Source organism: Schistocerca serialis, chromosome 2 (genome assembly GCF_023864345.2).
Source record: "Schistocerca serialis cubense isolate TAMUIC-IGC-003099 chromosome 2, iqSchSeri2.2, whole genome shotgun sequence".
NCBI classification, from domain to species: domain Eukaryota; kingdom Metazoa; phylum Arthropoda; class Insecta; order Orthoptera; family Acrididae; genus Schistocerca; species Schistocerca serialis.
Window position 1 is genome coordinate 596,057,342 of NC_064639.1, and position 21,065 is coordinate 596,078,406.

General features: G+C 43.5%; 1 protein-coding gene across 2 annotated transcripts in view; it reads right to left on the reverse strand.

Annotated features, from left to right (window-relative positions):
* Nucleotides 1-21,065, reverse strand: part of LOC126457618 (phospholipid-transporting ATPase IF-like) — a 650,785-nt gene that overhangs the window by 433,384 nt on the left and 196,336 nt on the right. Inside the window, exon 1 of one of the 2 annotated variants that reach the window (XM_050094075.1) lies at nt 18,798-19,200. The exons of the other annotated variant lie outside the window; for it this stretch is intronic. Within the exon in view, the coding sequence (XP_049950032.1) occupies nt 18,798-18,899 (102 nt within the window). The 5' untranslated portion in view covers nt 18,900-19,200. Of the gene's footprint in view, nt 1-18,797; nt 19,201-21,065 lie in introns of those variants that run through there. 2 annotated transcript variants of the gene reach the window in all.

Below are 21,065 nucleotides of genomic sequence, written 5' to 3' on the forward strand. Positions count from 1 at the left end.
CAGTCTCGTATGGTTCGCGGGAAGAACGACTGCCGGAAAGCCTCCGTGCGCGCTCGAATCTCTCTCATTTTACATTCGTGATCTCCTCGGGAGGTATAAGTAGGGGGAAGCAATATATTCGATACCTCATACAGAAACGCACCCTCCCGAAACCTGGACAGCAAGCTACACCGCGATGCAGAGCGCCTCTCTTGCAGAGTCTGCCACTTGAGTTTGCTAAACATCTCCGTAACGCTATCACGGTTACCAAATAACCCTGTGACGAAACGCGCCGCTCTTCTTTTGATCTTCTCTATCTCCTCCGTCAACCCGATCTGGTACGGATCCCACACTGATGAGCAATACTCAAGTATAGGTCGATGGACTCTCCCACTGAATCTCAACCTGGTACCCGCCTTGCCAACAATTAATTTTACATGATCATTCCACTTCAAATCGTTCCGCACGCATATTCCCAGATATTTTACAGAAATAACTGTTACCAGTGTTTGTTCCGCTATCATATAATCATACAATAAAGGGTTCAAGAGACAGAGACGCGAAAGCATCTGTCGAAGGGCTGAGAAAACATTCACTTAGCCCCTTACAGAGGACATTGCTGACGCTCCAAACTCATGCCCAGGCCTTGTGATAAAAGCTGTGAAGAGTAGTGCAGCATGAGCCCGCGAGCTGAGCTCTGTTGGAAGTGAAAGTGGCGCTAGCGCTTGTGAAAATCGCGGACCTGGATCAGCTGTGGCCGTGAACCTACAGACACGAAAGCAACGCACACATTGCACCCAACCCGCCAAGGAACTGGGAGTAGACTCTCCCATACTGCCTTCACAGTTGTCCGATACATTATTCTTGGTCTCTGTGGCACGAATCGCTGTAATTTTCACGCCAAAAGTTACCTGTGCGAGTACACCTTGAGTGCAATAGAGTAAGAGAAGCGGCATACGGTGTCTAGCTGTAAAGGTGTCGTAATGCTCAATAGAGTGCGCTTTGCTCAAACGTGGATAGAAATAAGGGAAATGAGTTATTTTTACATTCACTAATAGTTCCTTTATTTCAGCTGTTTCTCATATTTCCTTGTCATCACACGTGCTGGTGTTCGTCTCATTTCTTTTTCAGCGGTGACTGATCTCCTTGTAGGGAAACTGAAGCAACAGGTGACTACAAAGTAATACAACTTTCACGATGGGCTGGCTTTTCTCATCCCACCAGTAGGATGTGCGCTGTAGTGGTCCCAGAGTGGCTATAAGTTGTTATTTATAAAGGTTTGTTAGCTATCCACTTTGAAACTATGCATGACTGTGAACGCTTTGCTGAACTTAATTTTATACTTTTCAGTCCGTTCTGTTACTGTGATACATATTATCTTTATGAGATGTTATTCTTTTAATGAAGTAATATTACCGGAGCTTTAAACGGCCAAGTACTGTTTTGCGCTGTCACTTTGAATCTGGCCGGCCAGTGTGGCCGAGCGGTTCTAGGCGCTTCAGTCTGGAACCGCGCGACCGCTAAGGTCGCAGATTCGAATCCTGCCTCGGGCATGGATGTGTGTGATGTCCTTAGGTTAGTTAGGTTTAAGTAGTTCTAAGTTCTAGGGGACCGATGAGCTCAGATGTTAAGTCCCATAGTGCTCAGAGCCATTTGAACCATTTTGAACTTTGAATCTGCTGTATTAGATGTGTAAAGGCACCGATATATGGTTCGCCACTGAAATTTACTATGAGAAAATTTTAACACTGCCTATTAGGAAAGGCAATCTCAGAACGTCTGTAAATAGCGATGGCGAAGCCAACACCCCTGTGGCAGCTTCTGCAGATGGAGAAAGCTGTGCGTGAACTTTCGTAATGAGCTGGCTTTTCTCACAGAATTGTACACAGTCAGTTGCGACCAACTCCTGTGGGCAGACGACCAGCAGTCTGCACTTAATTTAATTGTAAATGCCCACAGCTGTTACGCCTGGGTGACAGGAAACCCACACAAAATTGTGAAATTCTCTCTGCATTTGTCAAAGGCAAGGTTGGCGCACGTTGACTGCATCTTTCACTATTTTTACTTCGCAGTCCGCCCTAGGCAGTGCTTCTAAGAAGCTCTCTTGCTAAGCCATCCCACTTCTCGGCACTTTAACATTAGTACACAATGAGGCATCCCCATACGCCTCATTTCTGTCAAGAAGCTTCAGTGACCGATATTAGGCGATGTACACTGCCTCACAAAAAGAAGTGAGCACCCAGGAGAGGTGGTCGAATGTCAGCGAAACTTAGTACACAAACATATCATCGGTAAGTACAGATATGTAAATGATTACAGTTGCCATTCTCTGTTACAGGTGGAATAGCCCACAGAGAATGTCAGTGTTGTTCGTGTTAAAGAGTTGTTACCAGGCCTCTTAGGATATATAAGGGACGTGAACAGCGTCAAGATGTTGAGTGGTCACTGTGCAGGACGCGGAGATGCCGCGCACTCGTGTGGGGCAGCGTTATCAGAATCTTACAAAGTATGAAAGGGGCTCCATCATGGGTCTCAACTTCGCCGGCTGATCGAATATCCAGATTTGTGAGACGCTCGAATGTGACAGTGGCCCAATGCTGGACTACATGAGAAAGTGAGAACAAGGATATTCGTCGTCAAGGTTCCGATAGACCAGGCCTGACTACCACAAAGGAGTCTGTCTGTATTGCGGACCGAACACACCGTAACCCCTTCACGTCAGGGCCTGCCATTCAAGAACGAGTACTGGATCCCTGGAACATTCTGTGTCATCCCAGACCATGGATCGGAGAGTAGCAACAACCGGACTAGGGAATTACCATCCAATGCGTAGGCTGTCGTTAAGGCCACAACAAAAACAGCTGTGTTTGGAGTGGTGCCTTGAGCGGCAAGCATGGACTGCTGATAAATGGCGTCGCATCGTGTTCAGCAATGAATCGCGGATCTGCACCATGGCCGATGACCATTGTCGGCGAGTATTACGGCGACCTGGAGGGAGGTCCCGTTCTTCCAATGTTTCGGAAAGCCACAGGAAAGTTTACTCCCGGCGTCATGGTGTCAGGACCCATCGGATTTGACTTCAGGTTGCGGTTAGTAGTGATTGAGTGAACCCTGATGGTACAACGGTACGTCATGGACATCCTGCGTCCTCATGTTTTACCTCTCGTGCGATAGTATTGTAGCCCTGTTTTGCAACGGAACAATGCTTTTCCACGCATGGGGCGTGTCGCTATGAACTGTCTCCGTGATGTTGAGGTACTCCAGTAGCCAGCAAGATCCCCAGATCTGTTTCCGACAGAACACGTGTGAGGCCAGCTCGGACGTCAAACCTGTCGCAGTACCATTATCCAAGATATCAGCGACAAGTTACAACAGCTGTGCGCCAGCTTGCCTCGTGAGAGGACACAAGGATTTATGACACCATTCCGACCCAAATCAGTGCACGCATCCAGGCCAGATGGGCGGTCATACTGGTAAGAGTTAAATATTATAATTCTGTATTATTTTATTCCTGGGCATTCGTGTTTTTGCCAATCTTGATTAAAGGATTTACTCGTAAATTGACTGTATTATACGTTAATATACGAATAGAAATAAGACACCAGATCACTTGATGTTTGTTCTTGTAGTAATTCATTCATTCATTTATTTGTTTTATTTTATTTGGGCTCGCATGTTAACGCAAGTTCTGATTAAAGTATATGCCCATATATCGACTTCAGTACATGCAAACAACATCAAATAACATTTCTAAGTAAAGTAGGTATATGTCATATCTTCGTGTCAAGATCTTTGTAACAAGCAACAGTTGTATAGCACATGCTGGATGCTGACGAAGTTTCGCTATCACAGTGTGAATACATACAGATCATATAAAAGTGTGTGATGTGGAGTACCGATTCGCTATCAAAATGGAAGCAGACAGATGGACACTTAACTGAAAAAAGTCGCCCATACTATCGCAGTAAGTAAAAAGCTACAAATTCTGCATCCATATCGACAAATAAACAATACTTGTAGCGATAAATTAAAGCATGTTCCACCTTCTTGTAACAGAGCTAGAACGCAGCATTATGTTAGAAATAGATATGTAACTTCCAGAAAACCATCTGAAGATGAACCTGGGAAGGTTCGAAAACCGGTTCATGGAATAATAAACAACTATTCAAAAAAGTGGTTGGTTGCAGTTTTATATATTTATATTTCGTGAAGTTTCGTTTCGTTCCCCCTCCTCTTCAGTGTCAGTCACATTTTCTGTCAGGCAGCGTATGTATCATAAGTTCCTTTTTGTCTCACGAATGCCCTCCATGATCCACAGACGGTGGACTTTACGGTTTTTATGTAACAGGCCATTTGGAGTCACAGGTGTGAAGAGGTCATTCGATTCCATACGAGAAGGAGCTATTGTCCATCACGCGTCATGGATAACAACTGAAATCGTCTTATGTGTAGTGCCTCGTCTGAAAGCTGTTTTCACTGCTGATGGTCCTTACAAACAACTGTAGGTGCTTATAATCTATGTTGGCCACTACCAGAATTATTGAAACAAAGAAGCGTACGCATTCAGAAAATAAATAACTTCACTGTTAAAAAATGTTTTCTATACATTTCTCTGATAATTGCAATGCTGTTCTGGCACTACATATTGGAACTGTTCGTTTTTCGTTTTTACTGTGACTTTTATTTGGATTCTGTGCTTTTTAATTCGAGATAAACTCGATTTTTTTTACTTCAAAATTTTCGTTCTGCCTATGTAACTACTAAAATGCGCATTCCTTACAGTACCCGTTTCGTTTTATCTGACTAAAACATCATGAGTGGTCTGGAGTCAAACCCATTTTCAATTTTGGTTAGATTGTAGATCAGTTCGGCCACTGAGCTATTGATATGTGTTTCTTTGGCTTACAGCGTTCTGGTGTTTTCTGCTGACACCTGGAAGTATTGGTGCATGCACATTTCTCATGTATATTCCTGTCTTTGACACTGGTCTATTTTGTGAATTTCCACCTTGACTTGCAGCAATATTCATTTCCTGATCGACACAAAATTTATTATTCTGTGTTGCATACGTTGCCAGTTTATATACTAGACTCGGTATTCATTTTCTCTGACAATGTGCTCTTTCTCTATGCTTGTTATGAGTAGTAGGTCGTTTTTAAACTTGTTTCATAATGTGAGTCGGATGAAGGGGTGTTTCATAAGTATAACTGATCAAGACAGTGGGGCAAGGGCCAGCTTAAAGACGAACACGGGATGTGACCAGTGAACAGAAGGGTGTAGGAAGGCAGAGTGGGCGGTTATGAGATGGAGAAAGGCGTGTAGGAGACCGGGAGTTCTACATCTACTTAAATATTACACAAGCCACTGTAGAGTGTACTGCGTAGGGTACATCGTACCAGTATCATCAGTTTTCTTTCCTATTCCATTCGTGCATGGGGTGAGGAAAAAATGACTGTCTGTAAGTCATTGTAAATGCCAAAATCCCTTTTGTATTGTTCTCGTAACCCCTGCCTCCGCCAATGCCTTCCCCCCTTCGCGAGATAGTCACGTTGGTTGCAGCGAAATGGTGGCGTAGTCACCTTCGACAACACTTTTTCTAAATATAACCAGGCTTTGCCGAGGTCTAAATCGTGTTCTTCCAGTGATTCCCATTTAAGAGATTGAGCTGAAATGGAGGAGATAGTAGAGAGAGAAGGGAACACTATACTTCAATAGCTTATTAAGGGGACCACACCGTGGTACAGGTCGAAAAAAATCGATTTTCGGTTTTCATCATATTTCGATAGATTAAGGTTTTATTTAAGTACTCTGAGAAGTATTTTGCTGAAAAAAATTTTTTTCGAGCATTTAAAGAGCATTTTCCTGCCACGTGTGTTTATGTGCCACGCCCACTTTTCTGTCACCCACTGTCAACCCACCCACTGCCAACTCTAAGCCATATGGAGATGCCATTATTACCAAAATAGAATGTGTAGGCCATGTTCAAAAAACATTTGGGAACAAGGCTGAGAAAACTAACTGTTGATATGAGAGGAAAAAAATTAGGAGATGGAAAACTGGTGACCAGACAGGGTCAGTTAACTCAAACTGAAATAGAAAACTTGCAGGTACACTATGGGCAGGCAATTGGGAGAAATAAAGATAATCTGGAGACAATGAAGAGAGGTGTTAGGGCCATATTCTTCCATAAGTCCTCTACTGATGATAAGCCATGTCATGGTTTGTGTCCATCAGGAGAAAATTCGTGGTGCAAATACAATAGGGTTCAGGCAACTGGAGAATCTTATTCTTACCAGCATTCTCTTCCTGCTGCTGTTTTTACAGCAATTAGACCTATTTTCAGAGGCTTGGCTCATCCTGACCTTCTAAGGAAATGTCTGCATGGGCAGACACAGAACCCAAAGGAATGTTTCAACAGCATAATTTGGAACCGCATTCCTAAAACTGTATTTGTTGGTATGCATACAATGAAACTAGGAGCTCATGATGCTGTTATTTCATTCAGTTGTGGTAATACTGGAAAGTGTTGGGTACTGAAAAAGCTGGGAATTAATCCTGGTGAAAATATGATCACAGGGCTGCAACATTGCGATAAAATGAGGATAGCCGATGCAGATAGGTCTGCATCTAATATGGCCAAGAAAGGAAGACAAACATCCAGGAAGGTGGAAAAGAAGCTGTAAGACCTGCTAAAGGCCAAAGAAGGGCCATCATATGCAGCAGGACAGTTTTAATTAACTGTAAGTAACAAATTCCAAAAGTTGTTTCTTTAAAGTCAATTTCCCGAAACTAAAATTTTCAGTACATATGCTCCATTATATCAGAAACTACCATAAATAGATGAATGAAATTTTCAGAGACTCTACATAACATAAAAAGCCACCTCTGGTACTACATTTATTAATATTCTCCCATTAGGAAGTTCACAAAAAATATTTTCCGCAGAAAAAAATTAATATTTTTTGTTAATAAATTTAAAAAAGTATTTCTTAAAACTATGGATAAAGTAGATTTTAGTACAGTTGACTCTATTAGTATCATGTAACATACAGTAAAAGTATTAAGGTCCTGCATCAAATAGTTTTTTTCAGAAATGGGTCAAATACTTGCCTAAATTAACATGGGTTACGTAGACAGGATGCGGTCCCCTTAAACGTATTGTTTTTAGAGCTACAGTCGAACCATAATTGTTAATACGATTGGTTCCATAACACTGATCATGTTTTAATCTATTAAACGTGTGAATTAGTAAGCATATTCGTAGTTGCGTAGACGAAGTAAAATATTTAAAGTAACTAGCTTCAGAGACCAAGGCCAGATAAGCGCAAAGTTCACGTGTTTCCGCCGGCAGTAAAGAATATTTCCGGTGGTCGGTTCCTTAGGCAAGACTTCCTGCTTGGCGCGCAGCTAACTTGTATAGCGGGACACGCCGGCCTACCGCACGCTGCCCCAAGGTCCCTGCCTGCTGCTGCTGCTGCTGTGCCGGCCTGGAACAAACCGCCGGTGGGGTGGAACCGCACCGTTTCGGTGACATCACGTCCGGCACCTAGCCGTAATGATTTCCGCTCTGTTTTGCGGCGCCACTCCAGGAGCAAGCCAGACAGAGCTGTTGCGCCATTTCCAGACGAGATGTGCGTTACTCTTTTAGGAAAGATGTCGGCAGCCACCACCCGTGGCCTTGTTGACAGAACTGCACCGGCTTTCTTCTAGGATGATGATAGGAAACAGACGCCAGCGCTGCCTGCCCAAAATTCAAGTCCGTTTTTCCTTATGAATCCAAAGGTCGGCCGCTGCTGCAGTAGCCGGCCGCTGTGACCGAGCGATTCTAGGCACTTCAGTCTGGAAACGCGCGACCGCTACGGTCGCAGGTTCGAATCCTGCCTCGGGCATGGATGTGTGTGATGTCTTTAGGTTTTTTTTTTTTGAGCTGCTACAGTGAGTCCCGCGGATAAGGCAGTAGTAAACTTGTAATCAAAGACGTCGACGAAGTAACGGAGTACTCTAGAAAAATAAATACGAGGGTAATTCGGAAAGTAAGGAACGATCGGTCGCGAAATGGAAACCACAGTGAAAATTCTATGAAGTCTTGCACAGGTGTGTTGGGCAGTGTCTCTAGTATGCCCGTGGATCGCGTTACGTCGTTCTTTTTAGTTCTGAGCACACAGGGAGCAATAAAGATACCTAGAACAATAGTGCCTCCCGCCAAGTACGAGGGCCTGGTAAGAAATTTCACCTGAAGCTATGCAGCCAACATTACATATTTACATATTTGTCGTGCGTTCTCTTCTTGAAGATGATTCTCAGCCGCATTCTGCAGGGGCAATGAAGATGCTTCTGCATCGTTTTCAATTTGAAATGTTTGATTACCCACAATACTGCCCGTAATTTTCTACCTCTCAGTTTCATCTCTGCTCACATAAGCCGCTGGCTATGAAGACAACATTTTGGCACAGACAACGAGCTGTCGGCCAGAGTAGAGAACTGGCGGAATGCACTGGCGGCTGCCTTCTATAACGAGGGTATTGGAAAGTTGGTACAATGCTACGACAAACGTCTAAGTCGGATAGGGGACTATGGAGATAAATAGCTGGAAGTTGTAGCTAACGGTTGCAAATAAAACAGTTTTGATTTTCACTGTGGTTTCGATTTCGCGACCTATCGCTCCTTACTTTCCGAATAGCCCTCGTATATTAATCTGCTATTTTGTTCGTGGTACTAAATGGTTCAAATGTTTCAAATGGCTCTGAGCACTATGGGACTTAACATCTGTGGTCATCAGTCCCCTAGAACTTAGAACTACTTAAACCTAACTAACCTAAAGACATCACACACATCCATGCCCGAGGCAGGATTCGAACCTGCGACCGTAGCAGTCGCGCGGTTCCGGAATGAGCGCCTAGAACCACTAGACCACCGCGGCCGGCGTTCGTGGTACTAATTTTCAGCATCTGTAGCATATATTATTCAGGATAAAATTCAGTCGTCAATTGCAAATACATTTTTATTGCGCTTTACCAGTCATTTGTCATCTTCAGAACCTTGGTACTGGTTTAACAGATGTCAGAATCTTCTTCACGGAAGCACAATGCAATGATGTGTCCAGAAATGTAAGTATTGTGTGTGATTCTTGTAAACACAGATTGACAATTTGTATCTTAAGCTGTTGTACTAGTAACAAAAAACGTCATCTATATTTACAATAATCATATACGATGTGTACATTTTTGGACATATCATGGCACTACGCTTCTATGAAGAAAATGCTGACACCTCTTAAACCAATAAGAAGCTTCTCAGAATGACAAATCAATTTGTCGAAACCGGTGAAGCGCATAAATATGTATTTGTAACTGATGACTGAATTTTATTCTCAGAAATATTAATCTGCTTTGGATAAAAAGCTCATGCCGGCACTTTGTACAATGAAACAGTTTGGCAGTTGGACAAGGCTTGGTTCAAATGGCTCTGAGCACTATGGGACTCAACTGCTGAGGTCATTAGTCCCCTAGAACTTAGAACTAGTTAAACCTAACTAACCTAAGGACATCACACACATCCATGCCCGAGGCAGGATTCGAACCTGCGACCGTAGCGGTCTCGCGGTTCCAGACTGCAGCGCTAGAACCGCGCGGCCACTTCGGCCGGCAGTTGGACAAGGAAGCTGCTATATTCAGCGCTTATCTTGCTATAAAGGAAACAGAGGAGAAACTTGGAAAGGTGATTAAAGTTAATCGAAAAGAAATAAAAACTTTGGTGTTTGCGTGTGGCATTGTCATTCTGCCAGAGACGGAAAAAAGACTTGGAAGAACAGTTGAACGGGGAGGATAATGTCCTGCAAAAAATTATAACATGAACATCAACGAAAGTAAAACAAGGGTAGTCGATTGTAACTGAACTAAATCAGGCGATGTTCAGGGAATTAGACTGGAAAACGAGAGACTAAAAGTAACAGGCGAGTTTTCCTGTTTGTCAGTAAAATAACTGATGATGGGCATAGCATAGAGAGAATATAAAATGCAGGCTGGCAATAATAAGATAAGCACTTCTGAGAAAGAGGTGTGTTTTAACATCTAATGTCAGTTTACGTGTTACGCAGTCTTGTCTGAAGGCATTTGTCTGGAGTGTAGCCTTGAAAGGAAGTGAGATGTAGACGATAAGCGGCTCAGACAACAAGAGAATAGAAGCGTTTGAAATGTGGTGCTGTAGAAGAATGTTGAAGATTAGGTGGGTAGAACGAATAACAGTTGAGGAGGTATTGAATCGACTTGGGGAAAAATGAAATTTATGGCACAACTTGAGTAAAAGAAGGGATCGGTTCACAGGACACACACTGAGGCATCATGGATTTATCAACTGGGTGATGGAAGAAAGTGTGTGTGTGGGGAGGCGGCCGGTTAAGTTGTGGGAAAGGGGCAGACCAAGACTTGAATATAGTAAACAGCTTCAGACGGGTGTAGGCTTCAGTACTTGCTCGGAGATGAAGGGGCTTGCACAGGGCAGAGTAGCATGGAGGGCTGCGTCACACCCGTCTTCGGACTGAAGACCACAACAACAACAAACCTTCAAATGCAGTCGCCATTCATCGGCTTCTTACAGCAAGCAAAACGGAAGTCAGGTCTCAGTGGGACGAGGATCTGGAGACGTAAAGCCGTCGGCACACGGACCGTGCATCTGAACGTTGAGCGTTGAGCGTGCCGAGTTTCTGACGTCATAGCGTGGAATAGCACGTTCGGGAGTCTTTCCGAACGTGCAGAGCAATACCTGGCATGTCAGATATTCTGAGCGTGCGTCTGAGCGTTGACCAATGAGATGGCACAGCGCCACTACGTCACACGCACGCCGTCTCCCATCAGTACAGAGTTGTGAGGCGCCATATTGGCGTTCATTTCAAACCTATATGTATATATGCCGTTTCTGAGCACCAGCAAATTGAGAATCACTGAAAAACCCGTTGTTAGTTGTGTGATTCGTTCCAATAAAATTGTGAGGAACATCGTATTCGTGGCAAAAGAATTATTGTAACCTGCGTATTATAAGAGTAGGCTATTTGAAGGCAGCGACACACTGAAGATCCACCAAAAACGCATTGTTCTTGGTACAATATGTTATAATTAAATTTCAATTAGTAACATAATTATCTACGATTAACGGTTTTAGCAAGCTGTAATATAATATGATTAAGTGCATCACAGGAACTAGGGGTTTATCGTAATGGTTAGCGTCTCTGTCTAAGAAGCTCTTTTTGTTGGGGCGGTGGTTCGCGTCTTAACACTACAAAAAATTTTTTTCCTAACATTCGCATTATTAGGTTCTGATACTTTATTATTAGTTTAAAATAATTATACGCTATAATATTTGATATTATGTAAATATAAGTTCACCTTTTTTTGAGGGGTGACTTTGTTCGATTGGCTTAATCTACAGGACAGCTTGCGCTACTTGTATAAAGTTATTTTGTTCCTTTTTCTTTTACGCTTCGTAATTCACATGTTGCAAGGATTCTGCTACTGGGTACGAACAGTGATCAAGTAAGCCTGACCCTGGAGTTTTACTAAAATGTGGGAATGATGAAATAATGTTTATCGTATGCAGAGAAGTATTCCAACTTGTACCCCGCTGTTTGTAACGGAACTGTTATAAGCCTGTGTCCTTATTGATTGGACATGGTACTTTCCTTTTCGTGGGCGATGGAGAAAATGTGCGTTTTAATAGAGCTAACGTGGGAATTTTACGCACGCCCGTTGAGTAAATAGTGTGATTTACGAACTACTAGAAACAACTGCCGCTGGAGTGCGTTGCGATCGCGTACACCACGTTGGGGCCCACGTACCGTATGCACAAGTAGCATCGTTCCTGAGCGTTCAGCAGCACGCTGAACTTCGCACGCTCAACGTTAACGTTCGACAGCACGGTCCGTGTGCCGACGGCTTAAGTGTACTGTCCAAAGCTATCTTTAATCGCTGAGATGAGATTCAGTCACTGCAGTTTCACTGCTAATTTTTTTTTCATACACTGGTAATAGCTGTAATTCAGACGCTGGAGACAGCAATAATTTAATCCTCGGTCATTCCAAGTTCCAGCAACATAGTGAACAATTTCTTTGTGAACTGAGAAAGCTTACGGTACCATCGTCTGTAGCATCACTGTTCTTCTAATGGCAATTCTTAGTTGTCCGACAGTATTTATTTTAGTTAGTAGTTTTAGAATCGGACCACATACATGACGAGAAGGTGCAATCACAACTTTTAGTGGTTAATTACAAGACCGACTGCATCTCAAAGACTTTAGAAACCTGTTTGTAAATTTTTACCAGAGCAAAAATTAATTTCTACTTCTGTGTTTAGATATTAAGAAGCTTTGCCTGTTTTTGTTAGTGGTGAAGAAATGTTGTTTAGCCACTTCAAAGTATTGTGCTCGTTTCTCTGTTGCAGAAAACTGTTTTTTCTTTTTTTTTTTGTAACTTAGAAATGAACACATTAATTTAAGCAACTATGCAATATTCAGTTTTCTGTAATCGTTGACGACTAAACAGTGTACTTGTTTATGGTTAGTGTACTGCCGCTGAAGGCTCAATAAAAAAATGCGTCCCGTAAAGTGGTTGTGAATCTCCTTCTTTTCTTAACTCAGGGTTTTAAGTAAATTAATTACACTAAACATAGGTGTCAACGAATCAACATAGGTGTCGGCATTCTTGTGTAAAAGGTTGTTGCTGCTCTAGCTGTATCGTTTGAGGAATAAAAATTTCATGTTTCGAAGTGATCTCCAGCCTTTTCTTCACATGTAATGCTGAGTTGTGAACAACAGACTAGAAATAATTCACTTTACGTTGAATTATTATTCAAAATCGACGTGTCTAGATAACTAGAAGAGGAATGTGTGGATGTTGTAAGGAATCTGCTAAAACTTTTAAAATTAAGATGAAGACTTCTTACGGGAAACCACGGAAAACAAGTCATGTTGGCCGGATAGACAACTGTATCGCGACCTTCCTGCGCCACATCATTCGGTCGAATGCGAGATGAGAGAGGACTCCGAGCGGTTGTTTCTTCGCATGTGAACAGAACGAGGCTCGCTTTTAACGCTGGAAGAGAGTTTGGTAGCTTCCTCACGCGCTTCAAGATCACCTTGCTTTGTCTATCTAAGTAGGAATTTTTGTATACAATGCGCCAATTTCTAGCAAGAGTAACAATAGAGCGTCGCTTAGAGACACCAGCACAGGTAGGAACGGCGCTATTTAGAGCGTTGTGCAGCGTGCACTTTTTTATTTATCTCTGCGCCTTTCAGTCATTGTGTTCCGTTCTTGTTAGAACAGAACGAAAGAGAACGTTCACTTTTTCAAACATTCTCTTGGCTATACGACGGCGTCCTAATGTGGTACAAGGTCCAATCTCCCTGCTGTTGTTGTAAACAGGCTTTTCAGTAAGGAGACAGCTTGTGATGTGATAGAGCGGTAATACCACCACTGGTGAGAACCCGATTCCCACCACAAGAATCCTGTCCACTGGCATGATTTCATATGCATCTCAAGATATCGACAAAAGATTTTCCTTATGGATAGACTCGCAACGTTTTTATCGGTCAATGCTACAGCAATTAAGTTTTTAAAAATAGAAGAATGCAATTTCTGAACGGCATTAGAGAACTTTTGAAGAGAGAATTTTAGGAAGAAAACAGCCTAGACAACTTTCTCCATTCAACTGTAATTAGCAGTTTCGGCTGAATCAGGCCATCTTCAGTTCTAAGACTAGAATACCGGAGGCCGGATGCCAGCACAGGCGTCAGCTGCTCTGCGTTGTAACGACGCGCACCGGCTGACGCCGAGCCACTTCTAACGCCAGAATCTTTATTGCCACGTTAAGAGTCACGTTACGGGAACTGACCGATGCCTCCGTTTTCAAGTTTACTATTTCGCAGAGAAGTTTCACTAAAGTGACAGCTGACATCCGTTCTCCGAAAACACAGTTTTACTTAGTGTTCGATTTGCATGGGTGTCCGAGAATTAAGGACGAGTTTTAATTTTGCGCCATTTTGTTATATGGCGGTTGGCAGCCGTAGTTTTTCCATGTTTGTTATCTGCGTTCCTTCCCATTAGTAGCCGGACAACTTCTGTGTGGTGAGCACTGTTGTTTGATGTTTATTTTCGTCATGGAACAGATGACAACCGAGCAACGTATCCAAGTGACAAAAAATTATTACAAAAACAGCGAAAGTCCCACGGCAACCGTTCCGTTATGCTGCTCCAGCCGCATCATCAGTTCGGAAGTTGATCTGGAGCTTTCAGACCAAGGTGTGTATTTCGAACGTTAAGAAAACAGGACGCCCGCGTTCTATTCAAACGCAAGAAAACATTGTTGTCGTGCGTGACAATGTGACCGTAAGCCTCAGAAAATAGGTTCGCGGACGAGCTCAATAACTTAATTTATCACAAAGTTTACGTATGAAATCTTTTCAAGAGATATGAAAATGCATGCGTAAAAGATTCAACCTACAAAAGATTTGAAGCCTGCAGATCATAGAAAGGGACATCGATTTGTTCAATGGGTCTTGGGTCGGAAGCGGAGAAGGAGAGCTTCACAAAAAGAATAATTTTCTCAGCTTAAGCGCACTTCCACCTCACTGTGTACGTCAATAAGAACTGCAGAATTTGGGGTAGTGAAATATCGCGAGTACTGTGGAAGAAGAGACGCATCCACAACGCACAATTGTATGGTGTGGATTTTGGGCAGGAGAAGTGATCGGCAGGTACTTTTTTGAAGCCCGCATCTCGTGGTCGTGCGGTAGCGTTCTCGCTTCCCACGCACGGGTTCCCGGGTTCGATTCCCGGCGGGGTCAGGGATTTTCTCTGCCTCGTGATGGCTGGGTGTTGTGTGCTGTCCTTAGGTTAGTTAGGTTTAAGTAGTTCTAAGTTCTAGGGGACTGATGACCATAGATGTTAAGTCCCAAAGTGCTCAGAGCCATTTGAACTTTTTTGAAAATGATGAGAGAGCCGCCGTCACTGTGAACGGCGACCGTTACCGAAACATGCTTTGATTGTTTTTTGCCTCTTATTGATTAAAACGACAATTTTTGGTTTCAACAAGATGGTACGATATGTCACACATCCCGTGAAACGATTGCCCTGCTGAATGAAAAGTTTTCTCAAAACATCATCTCTTAGCGTGGCAACCAGGAATGGCCTGCCAGATCATGCGATCTTACACCTTGTGATGTTGTTTCTGGGGTTTGTAAAATCAAAAGTGTACGCGAACAAACCACAAACAGTACACGAATTGAAGGATGAAATTAAAAGGGTTGTTATTGGCATCCCACCAGATGGCTGTGAACACGTTATCGAGAACTTCACTCAACGCATTGCTCCTATTTCGCACGTAAATAGGAGAAGTTATTTAATGTGTTTGTAAAAGAAAGGAAAAGACAGAGAAACATTATATTTTCAATAAATTTTGTATGTTCCATAGCATTTTAATATTCGTCCCTATTTCCCAGACGCCCTTTAGTAGCAGCTCTTGTACGCCTGCGACCAAAGTAATACATATTTTCTAGAGTTTTTCGAAAATCTGTGTCTTTTAAAAATATATGTATGTATTTATGTGTGAGAATAACTCTGGAAAGCCTGGATCAATTTCAAACAGTTACCATCTGGGAAGAAGCACTGTGGGGGTTACGAAATACCTACGTTCCACGGGGTTGTAGTTGGGGCTGAAAAGGGGGTGACGTAGAAGCCTAACTCAGAAACGTCTGCAAAAATAATTGCAACCAAATTTTCTGTACACATGACTTTTTATTTGTATATAAATAAATACCATCTCTAAGGATTGGGGGTGGAAAGCCATGACATGCAAAAATTCCCCATGCCGATTTTTCCGACCGCTAGACTCATTGGTTACAGTTCCGATGACGTATCACCTCTAGGTTTAGGGGAGTGAGGGGACGAAGCGGGGAGGAGGGGAGAGATCGGCATCTCTCTGTACCGCCGGAACCAATTTCTACCAAACTTGGCACATGTATCACTTGCTGTCTGGAAAAAATTGCTGTGGGCAGTAAGACACACCTATAGCCAGTAAGACACACCTATAGCCGAAGGTGGGGCTGAAGAATAGTGGTTACATAGAAATACAACTCAGAAACATCTGGAGAAATTCCAAGCAAATTTGTTACGTACATGACTCCTTATCTGTATGAAAATACTGTGGTAGGCAGATACCTCTACTGCTCCTAAGGGTGTGGGTGTGGCTGAGAAAGGGTGATTCTTACCCAGACAGAAATACAAGTTTCCTCAGGATTCAGATGAAACCGCAGAGGAAAATTCGCTACAGATACAGATGAGACACGTGTGAAATGTGTTATATATACGAGAGCTATTCGGAAAGTAAGTTCCGATTGGTCACCAAATGGAAACCACTGGGAAAATAAAAAAAATGTTTTATTTGCAACAATTAGCTACACCTTCCAGCCACTTCTCTACATAGTCACCAATCAGACTTAATCATTTGTTGTAGCGTGGTACCAACTTTCCAATACCCTCGTCATAGCAGGCAGCCGCCTGTGCTTTGGGCAGATTCTCTACGCTGATCTACAGCTCGTTAACTGTGCCAAAATGTCTTCAAAGCCAGCCTCTCGTGTGAACAGAGACGAAACTCAGCGCGAGCCAATTACGGACTGTACTGTGGGTGATCAAACACTTCCCATCGAAAACGCTGCAGGAGCATCGTCATTGCCTCTGCAGAGTGTGGCCGAGAATTGTCACGAAGAAGGAACCGTATGACAGTTATGTTATGCAGGCTGCATGACATCAGGCGAAATCTCTCATACTTGGTGGGAGACACTATTTTCTAGGCATTTTTTCGTGCTTATCGTCCGCTCCGAACTGAGAAGAGCAACGTGACGTGATCGACGGGCAGACTAGAGAGACTGCCCACCACATAAGTACAACGAATTTACTTTTCGAGTAGCCCTTATATATCAGGGCTATTTGAAAAGTAAATTCTTAAGTAATAATAATATATACAAGGACTTACTTCAGAATTATATATATATATATATATATATATATATATATATATATATATATATATATATATCACAGAGCTTGTTATTTGATTAACATCTGTAGTAGATCCAGCATATCATAAGCATCCCGACTGTTTGTTCCTGCTGCATAAACGGTTCTTCCATAACCGCCGAAAGGATATCAGGCTCTCCTGACTGCATTCTGTATTGTGGTGCGAGGAGAGGAACAAATTGAAGTAGGAATCTGCCCCCTATTTTAGCTGATGACGAGACAAGTGTTGCAAAACTTTTAAAATGATATGTAATGTTTGACCCTAAGGTTTTAGGCTGGAGCCTTTTGTGTTTTACAGATGGGCTGGCATATTCCTTTTATTCCAGCGGCTACCCATCCACAGCTACCTGTTGTACAAGTTTAATTCTTTCCAAATTTTCCTTTTTTGTCATAACTTTTATGACTGACAGAATGCGGAACTTTCTTATTTCTCTTTCTTTGTGTATGTGTGTGCAAATTTTCAAGACTTTTTATATATTAATTCCTAGTATCGTTTGATATTTCTCCCACTGTCATCAACACTTATCTCGTAAAAATCAAATACGGGCGCTGTAAAGACGTTGCTGTAACGTGACCAAACCATCATACAGTCATCATCTTCATCTTTATCGTCATCATCGTCATGGATAAAGGCACACTGAGGTAGATGTCTTTGCTAAGGAGGACTCTTAGGATTGAGGAATAGGCTATTTTGGAATCCCAATTAGTGATTAGAACTAGAACTTCATCCAGGGAAATGTAGAACTATGATTGGCGGGAGTCCTACTGAAGTACGGGAAGAGTTTACAGACAAATACATTTTTTTTTTTGTTACGGTACGTCTCACATATGATAACCGTCGACGTTCAAGAACCGCCATCGCATGCCTGAGCTTCAGTTACTGCTGCTTCGAGAAAAGTCTGCATTAGACTGTGTTATAACATTTCCGCAGTGTGTATCTAGCGAAAAGGAGGGCTCCGACAATTTCAAATTCGGTTGCTTTGATTGCTGAGTACCTACAAATTCCCTATCGATACCAGTTACATTGTTACTATCGGAAATGTATTACGAGACTTACAGAACCTTACACGTGCTTTTAGGTGAAGATTCGCGTTTACTAAGGAATTGCAGACACTATTGAGTGAAACTGGTAATAAATTGAAAATTCCACAATGAGATTTTCTCTCTGCAGCGGAATGTGCGCTGATATGAAACTTACTGGCAGATTAAAACTGTGTACCGGACCGAGACTCGAATTAGGGACCTTTGCGTTTCGCGGGCAAGTACTCTACCAACTGAGCTACCCAAGCACTATTCACGCCCGGTCCTCACAGCTTTACTTCTGCCAGTACCTCGTCTCCTACTTTTCAAACTTTGCAGAAGCTCCCCAGCGAACCTTGCAGAACTCGAAAGACAAAGGTCCCGATTTTGAGCCTCCGTCCGGCACAGAGTTTTAATGTGACAGGAAGTTTCAAATTGAAAATTGTTCTTTTGATTACATGGTATTATTAGTTATTAATGTAATTGCACTGGCTGTAAGAGACATTTTCAGATATCAATTTAAAAAAAAGGGTATCGTCTGGAAGTGCCAAGTGAATTTCCTGCTAAGCACGGTGCAGAGAGAGACAACCGGGAAGGTGTTAGTGAAGCTGTTAGAGCGCGGCCAGCTCGGCGCACGGCCGTTATCAGGAGCTGAACGTGCAGAAAGGCGACGCGCGAGCGCGTCCAACGTCCCGGTATCTGCGGCCGCACGTGGAGCAACACACAACACACTTACATCTCCGCTTTCCTCATCCAGCGACTGCTCCTCCACTCCGCTGTCAACCGTCGCCTTCGACGGCCACAGCAGCTTGTACACATACTGAGGAAACATAGTCATTGTTGTGACTATTTACACGTTGGCACTTGTCCGACGTCCTCTCGAGACTGCCAGCGTAACGGCAGGGAAGTCCGTCACCCGAAGCGACGCGCAGGGATCCTCGACGGGGAACTCGCGAATCGGAAACCACGAGGCACCTACATCGCAAAGAGATCCGCGAAACCACGCAGAAGACCAACCGGTGTTCGATTTCGGGACGAGTGCGCTAACTGTCGGCGGTGCAGCATTTCCTCGGAGCGCCCCTGGACGCAGCCCGGGACCCGGCCTGCGGAAGGAACTGCGCGGACATGCCGGCGCGTTACCGCGGCAGCGACACTCGAGCGAGGCGCGCGCTCGCATCGCGGCCTGACCTCAGCGACGCCGCCGGCCGCTGTGGTGGGGAAGAACAGCGGCCGCAGGGCTGCCAACCCCGCGCCGCCGCGCCTCCTTTCCCTTCGGCGTGACGCAACTCAGCGTGGCGGCGGGCAACGCCCACCTGGGCTCTTCAGCGTATAGCGGGGCAGCACGCGCGAGGTCTGCCGAAAACGGCAAACTAAATCACAAGGTGTGATTGCGAAGGGTACCCCATAAAGAACGCACATTTGAGTGCACAATGACGTTCAAATTGATTGATCAAATTAAGTACCGGGTGATCGAAAAGTCAGTATAAATTTGAAAACTGAATAAATCACGGAATAATGTAGATAGAGAGGTACCAAATTGACACACATGCTTGGAATGACATGGGGTTTTATTAGAACGAAAAAAAAAAAAAAATACAAAATTTCAAAAAATGTCCGACAGATGGCGCTTCATCTGATCAGAATAGCAATAATTAGCATAACAAAGTAAGACAAAGCAAAGATGATGTTCTTTACAGGAAATGCTCAATATGTCCACCATCATTCCTCAACAATAGCTGTAGTCGAGGAATAATGTGAACAGCACTGTAAAGCATGTCTGGAGTTATGGTGAGGCATTGGCGTCGGATGTTGTCTTTCAGCATCCCTAGAGATGTCGGTCGATCACGATACAATTGCAACTTCAGGTAACCCCAAAGCCAATAATCGCACGGCCAAGCATGACGAAAGTGGCGGCTGAGCACACAATCATCACCAAACGACGCGCGCAAGAGATCTTTCACGCGTCTAGCAATATGGGGTGGAGCGCTATCCTGCATAAACATCATACGTTCCAGCTGGTGTTTATCAGCCGGGCTGGGGATGATGCGATTCTGTAACATATCGGCGTACCTCTCACCCATCACGGTAGCTGTCACTGACGTTTCGCTGTTCAGCGCCATCTGTAGGACATTTTGTGAACTTTGTTTTTTTTTTTTTTTTTGTTCTAATAAAACCCCATGTCATTCCAAGCATGTGTGTCAATTTTTACCTTTCTATCTACATTATTCCGTGGTTTATTACGTTTTCAAATTTATACTGACTTTTTGATCAGCCTGTACTTTACATCTTATTGCGGTGTATCCTACTTGTCATTATGTATGATATTTATTACTCAAATGACTTCCATGACTTTGCATGTCCACTCTCGTTCTTACAGTGAAACTTTCCGTACCTTTTCGACAAATTTGCATCTCTACTTCTGAAATTACACGATGCATCTCGACGTTGAGTTCTGGAAATGACCGGTTTCCTGGCGCACACTTCACATTTCAAGTACTCCTTCGGAAAGAAATCGCAGTGAGCTACATCACAAGATCTGGGTGGCCATCTCACGTCAGCGTTGCGAGAAACCATGGAGGGGGCTTGCACCCCTGTTGTTTTGCGTGGCACTATCACAGCACAGGTCTACATTGATGTTTTATACACCTTCTTGCTTGTCACTGTTGAAGAGCAATTCAGGGATGGCGATAGCATCTTTCAACACGATCGAGCACCTGTTCATAATGCACGGCTAGTGGCGGAGTGGTTACACGACAATAACATCCCTGTAATGGACTGGTCCGCACAGAATCCTGACCTGAATCCTATAGAACACCTTTGGGATGTTTCGGAACGCCGAATTCGTGCTAGGCCTCATCGACCGACGTCGATACCTCTCCTCAGTGCAGCACTTCGTGAAGAGTGGCCTGCCATTCCCCAAGAAACCTTCCAGCACCTGATTGAACAAATGCCTGTGAGAGTCGAAGCTGTCATCAAGGCTAAGGGTGGGCCAACACCGTATTGA